The sequence below is a fragment of the Buceros rhinoceros genome, unplaced genomic scaffold, assembly GCF_000710305.1.
Source record: "Buceros rhinoceros silvestris isolate BGI_N320 unplaced genomic scaffold, ASM71030v1 scaffold10492, whole genome shotgun sequence".
Taxonomy (NCBI): domain Eukaryota; kingdom Metazoa; phylum Chordata; class Aves; order Bucerotiformes; family Bucerotidae; genus Buceros; species Buceros rhinoceros.
The window spans coordinates 2,646-9,225 of record NW_010399469.1 but is presented as its reverse complement, the minus strand read 5'-3'; the positions used below and the strand labels follow the sequence as shown (position 1 = coordinate 9,225).

At 44.1% G+C, this 6,580-nt stretch overlaps 1 protein-coding gene across 1 annotated transcript in view; it reads left to right on the top strand.

The window, feature by feature from the left end:
- The window catches only part of LOC104489329 (5'-nucleotidase domain-containing protein 1-like), a gene marked incomplete at its 5' end in the record, with an annotated part of 19,974 nt that extends 17,802 nt beyond the window's left edge, over positions 1-2,172 (top strand). The window contains one exon of the mRNA XM_010131481.1: positions 1,938-2,172. Within this exon, the coding sequence (XP_010129783.1) occupies positions 1,938-2,056 (119 nt within the window). The remainder of the gene's footprint in view (positions 1-1,937) is intronic.
- Between the last annotated feature and the right edge of the window lie 4,408 nt (positions 2,173-6,580).

Here is a 6,580-nt window from a genome sequence, read left to right as displayed (position 1 = left end):
ATGGTGGAAAGCGTGAGCATGAGAGGGGGGGGGGGGAAGTGGAAATACAGGAAGATTTTTCTTGTTTGTGATACATAAAATCTGCTTCATGGGTAAAGAATAGTATCTGCTCCATGCTTTATGCAACTTCCTGAGATGCCTTGGGCAACATTTTTAAATACGGATACCTTCTGGTCACTTTCCAAAGGCAGCTTGCTCAGACGAAAGCAATATTTAGATGGATAGATTGGGGGGTTAATATATAAAAAAGTGATTATTCTCTCCTGGGGTCTTGTGTATAATATATAGGAAGGGTTTGGTGTTTAAGCTGATCGATCCAACTGGTTCTTCTCTTCAGCATAAGCAACTCTGCAGCCAGTCTGCCCTATTTGTGCTGCTCTTCCGTTATTCCACTCTTGGGAGACCCCAGACAGCTGGACTAAAAAGCTAAGGAAAGCTTTCATATGAAAGGAGCTATGGCATTTGGTTTTTATAGCTCATAAAGATATTCAGAAATATTTGCTTTCTTTTTCCTTATTATTTGTTATTTTGGAAACCTTTGTTTTAAAGCAGAGCTCTCGTAAATAGACCGAGCAGCCAGTAAATCCACTGGGCCCTCCGCAGAGGAGGAAAACATCTGCTGTGCTCAGAACGGGCTCCAGAGATTCTCCCGACTCAGACAGAACGAGAAAACAAACTTCTGTGACAAGCTGAAGTAACCCACTACGTAAAGTGTTAATTCACTTCCAATCAAGTCTCCTCCCATTCCGACTTTATCCCAGCCTCTGTCTGGTTTTTCAGCTGGATCTCAATGCTTTAGTTATGTTTAATACAGTTCTAAAGCTGCGGAGCTGGATGCTGTGCTGGTGCCTGCGTGTGAACTGCTTGTGAGACAGACCTGAACTTCCTGTTGTTTGTGCCGAAACTGCTAAGGGCGTGTTTTTCTGTTCCACAAGAGCTGCTGAGCTCAAAAACAAATTGTAGGGCAGAGTGACAGGATGTCATCACTCCAAATTTAAAAAAAAAGAAAATTGCATTAATAACTTACTGCTCAGTTATAGTAAAACCTGAGTAATAGTTTTTATGTTCTGCTTTGGTTCTAAACAGACAATTCAGGAAGGAGCTGAACCTTTTTTGTTGAGTTTTCTTTTTCCCGTGTTGGAAGGGTAATTGTTTCTTGTTTTATCTGTATACTTTTTTAATTTGGTTCCTTGAACTTTGAATAAGAGGTGAGCAGGGAAGTACCAGTTTTCTGGCTGTGAGGATGGGTGGGTCAATGCTGGCAGCAAAGTTTTTTTTTTTAAAAAGCTACAGAAGAGAAAACAGTCCTATGCGGTTGTGTTCAGTCAGTTCTGACTGTTCTGAACTATTTTAATGCATTCGGTGTTCTTTACAGACTGGAAGTCATGAGTGCACCAAGTTGCAAGTGCAAATTTCTGAGAACCCTTGGTACCAAATTATCTTGTTAACACTGGACTACAAGAAGGTCTAAGAGCAGGTGGCTGTGGGGAATCTTGCTGTTAATAGCCGTGAAAATAGAAGAAAGAAATGGACTTATTTTTTTTAACTATAGCTCTCTTATAAATGGATTGTGGAGATGAAAGAGAAAGCTGACAAATGGAAGAATGAACCTGAAAGTCTTCTAGTGGGAAGATTCCATCTAGGCTTAATGAAGGCTTTTGTGTAGTTATTAAGCAACAGTCAAATCATTTTCTATGACTAGCAGTATTCCAGCAATCGAGGAAGTGAGTATCCCTTACTACCGCTGAGTACACGCTGAAAGTCAATCCCTTGGACAGCTGAAGATGTCAGATATGTAATCTCGCAATCTGATTGAGTTCTAATGCTGGTGAGCAACAGCTCAAGTGCTTAAGACATGCTGCTGTTCACCACAGCCCTATTTTTTATGTGACACAGGCTGTGTTGCTAATCAGATGTGGTGTGTTTCTGTCTTTCAGATTTACCGCTGGATTATAGATTTGCACGATTTTCCTCAAATAGCTCAGCAACAGCCGGGTACTACCCAAGCCCTCCAAGAGAACTGCTGCCAAATGAGGAGTCAGTGACTCTGAAATAGGTTGTATATTAAATAACCCTGTGGTCATCACTTAAACCGCTTCAAATGCTAATTGGTGAAAATGCTGTGTGATGCTTCATAAAATAGAGTGATGGATTAAAGCAGACTCCTGTGTAGACTTGTGTTTGACTTCTTGCTCGAGTCCAGCCAGCCCAGGTGAGCAATGCATCCTTCTCTCTCTGTCTTCTGACCACCACTACCTGTCGCAAAGTGTCGTTGGCTTTTTCCACGCTCTGCCCAAAGCCCTCAAGACAAATGTAATCAGTAATGACTCATCCCAAGTTACGTTCTACATTTTCAAGGACGTTTTCAGTTCTATCCCTCTGTAAGGTGATGCTGTTGCTACCAGAAGCCCCAGGAAAGACACAAACCAGACCCTTGGTCTTATTTCATTAGGAGTTACCTTGGACAGCCCAGGTTATCACTGTAGAGCAGTGTTTTGCAGGCTGTGAAGACTTTTTTCTCTCACTGTAACTGTTTTTGGAAATAAGAGAGACTGAGGCCCACGGTGAAAGATACCTCATACCCAAAAAGAGACTTAGATGGGATTTAGGCAACTAAATGGAGACTGATGGTCCTGAAAGCCTTTCTGACATGCTTTGTAGACCTGAAAGTGCCTAACCACTGTCCAACAGTAAGGTTCCCTCGTGCCTTTTCCTCCGTTAGTCTTCAGTACCTCAAGAGTCGAGAGCTCTCCTGCAGAAGGAAGGAACCCTGTGTAGAGTTCCCCTCTCAGCCTGAGTGGATTCAAACCTGCGGTCTCCACCTCCCCGGGAAATCCTCCCAAGGGCAGGAAGGATATAGCACCCAGAGGTACGCAGAGCCACCTTTGCCAAGGACAGCCTCAGCCCAGAAGAGCAGCACGACTAAAGACATAAACTGAATAGGTGCTTTCTCACTGGCTAAGTTAAGAAAATGGGCGTCCTGTTCTGGGAGGATTCGGTTCCCAAGACCCGTTCTCCAGCACTTTGGACAGGAAGCCTGCAGTGACTAATGCAGGGTAGTGGCTGCAAAAACATGTCAAAGACACCTGTGTCATCAGCAGTTTTGTCGCACTAGGATGGCTGAATTTTGGATAAATTTCTATCAAAGTGCAAGAAACGGAAACTTTCTTCTCTTGTCTTCAGGAAAAATAATTTACTTTCTCAGGCCTAGACAATTAGCAGAATGGACTTAACTTGTGTCAGCTCCTAACTTGTGTCACCACAGCTCGCTCTCTATTTTGGCAGCTTCACCAGTTACAATATTTTATGTCGGAATCAGGCACAAACACCGTTCCACCTCCTGTCAGAGGTAACAGCTTTTGTTTCCATACTTCTTTCCTGCCTTTACATAGGACTTTATTTTTACATTCTTGTGGTCCGTACACTTACGAGTAGTAGACAACGTTTCCAGTTGAACAGTAAGCATTGGGGTTTTTTTGAAAGAGAAACATAAAACAAGTGAGAAAAACTTTCCTAAAAAGAAGGTGGGTGAGGAAGGAAAACAAAAGTGCCATTCTTCTCCTCATCAGCTATAGGCAGCAAACACGTGACTTAAGAATGTAACAGTAGTAGTGCTTGAGTCTATTTTTAAATATTTTAATTAGCATCAATGTCTTGGGCGGCCAGTCTGGCTCGTGATAAAGGTATGATTTGTATTAAGCAGAGAGATAACCCAGATTATAATCTCAGATCCCTGATTACAGCATCGCTGAGATTCTAACCTGAATCAAGAAATCCTCTGCAAATTATTTCTGACTAGGCTGTAATCCAAACCAATATTGTGTGCCCCCATGCTTCTGAATTTGGAACTGATTTTTCTCAGCTGGGGATTTTTTTTCTTGTTTTTTAAAAGAAAATTAATTAAAATTGAATTTTTCATGAAAGCTAGAGTGAAAATCGTGTAAGTAGTCAATTCCTGGCATCTTGGTGGAGAAGCAGTAACTTTTTTTAATGGAAAGATGACAGACTAAGGAAACACAAAGCTTGCCAGAAGAAATGCATGTACGGACTTGCTCAGCTGGGAGGGGACAGTACCCGTTTCTGACGAAGGCTGTCACCAGGCATTTGCACTTGCTGCCGGAAGGACCACCTTAGTAGCAGAGAAAGAAGTGGATAACAGAAGGCTGCTGTAAGCCTGACTCCATGTGCCACCACAGTCTGTGGCTGCAGGAAATCTTAGGAAAAATAACTGAAGCATTTGCCCATAAACCAGAGTTCCTGTGAAACCAGGACTTAATAACTCTCACTAGAGACTCAAGAATCTCTGAAAATCATACAGGTCTTATTACAAAGTGGAGGTTGGCAGTGAAGAAGCTTTAGGAGGGCAATTAGTGCTGCGACAACAGGAGAGCTGTTGGAAATGGAGGTGGGGTGGAGACTAGGGAGTTGAAATGCACCTGGCACAAAATTGGTAGAGATCTGGCCGGATGTAACACGACACTGTAAAGACATCCTCTTTGCTTCTTCCTTCGTCTTTTTTTTTTTTTAATCCCTGGAAATCTGTGAAATTTCTTGGATTTCAACAGAAAGATCGCTGAAGTGCCCGCAAAACTATCTTCGATATCAGCAGGGAGACATAAAGTTCGTTAAAATCACCGTGTCTGGTCATAGAGCCCTGAAAGCCACAGTTCTGATTAAAACTGGAGATGAATACCAAGTCTCTTTCAGCGTCTGTTTTGGTATGAAGCACATGTGTCTGAATTTTAAAATAAAGAGAATTTATTTCTGAAAAAAGTACGCGTTCTCTGAATTTACTTTATAGCCAAGCAGCAAAAAGAAAAAAGGGAGGTGAGGTCATCACAAAGCAGTGCAAGGAGAGGTGGGTGCCACAGCCTCCAATCAGGCAACACTTGACCCACTCGGAATAGACGATAAAGGCTTCTTAATCCCCAGCGAGTAAAAGTTAAATGGACCTGTGGAGGTAGCTTAGCTGTGGTAGATATGGGGCACTGCTGGGCACACCCCTTGGTGAGGCTGCTGCTTCCCTGGGCTGCTTCCCCAGCTTGTCTGAGTCCCAGGTGTGGGATAGTGCAGCAGCACTGGAGTCATTCCTGGGGAAATTCCCAGGAAAACTGGTCTGATGAGCGGCAGCAGGATGCAGCACTCCCAAAGCTGGTTTAAATCTGTGTAAGTAGCAAGCAACCGTTATCCAGCCCGGCGTGACAGCCTGCTGAGGAAAAAACCGTCTGTGAAACAGGGCTGCAGCATCACGAGAAGGCGGCTTCGTACACAGGTGTTCAATGGGCAGATCTTGTGGGACGCGGAAGGGCTCCAGGCGGTGCAGCTGGACTGGCCCTCCAGGGGGCTTGAGACACTGTCACCGCTGACATGACCCATCCCCTACAATGACCAGGGATGCTCCCAATGCCATGTGTTCCACCAAATAATCTTGAGCTCTGCACCACGCTGCCTAGAGCAGTGTTTTATAGCATCCGTTGGCTGTAACGGCTGAGAACAATCTGACCCTTTCACTAAGTGAAAACTGCACCTGCCACGTCCTCCTGGGTCACATCCTGCTGGCAGCTGTACAGGCTCTAGGGTTTTCAACTATCTTTTTGGCAGATACTTTAGAAATTGAAGAAATGTAGCGTAGCTCACTGGCAAGTTGGAAGTTTCTCACCAGTTGCTGTGTATGCAGAAACTCATCTACCGCACACGATACTCAACGCTGATCTTCCGTTGAAGGAAACTAAACTCCAGCCCAGCTCCAAGTTGTTGGTCCTAGCACACTCTGGATCAGATCTGGCGACAGCCAGGTTGCAAACCACGAAACCCTCAGCAAAGGCTGGTTTATTGTCAGATTGCTCTAACTCAAATCTGATTCTGTTTTCCTGAAAAACACTCATTCTCCTACAGAATCCTCAATGTTTTTTTTTCTTTCCAGGAGTCCTAATCCAACCTGAGAGAGGGGTGGGGTACGGCCAGCACCTTTTGCCCCAGCAAAAAGAGTGGTTCCCAACCAGGTCTTGAAGTGCTTCTCTTTCCTACAGAGGCGTAGTCCAGTTTTCTAGCCATGTAGAACGAGATACAACTTGTAATCATCTTTCTTACCGTCAGCAGAGATGTGATTTTACTTTTCTCACAGTGGCCTCATTTAAAGTGTTTGACCATGACTTGTCTAATCACATATCAAATAAATAGTGTAGCTTCAATCTGAAGTCTTTCCTCGTGGGACCAAGTGTGCATTAAATCATACCAAGGCAAATGACAGCAGAGTGGAAGAAGATAAAAACTAACAGAGAGATGCCAGGAGTGAGGAGGCAGTGTCTAAGCTTCCAGGTCAGCTTTCTTTTGCCACCACAGGGAGCAAAAACGCAGGAAGTGTAGAACACGCCTTTGTACTCAACCGTGATGTTTTACAGTGCAGTTTCTCAAAAAGTCACGTTTAGAAATAAAGTCAATTCTGTGCGAAAAGGTGAAAGTCTCACATGCTACACCATACAGCGCGGGATCTGATGGGAGAGCATTGCTTCTGACTTCCCTGGCAACAAGGCAGGGCACGGGGCAGCCTGCTGCTCCTCGGAAGGAGCGAGACAAGTGT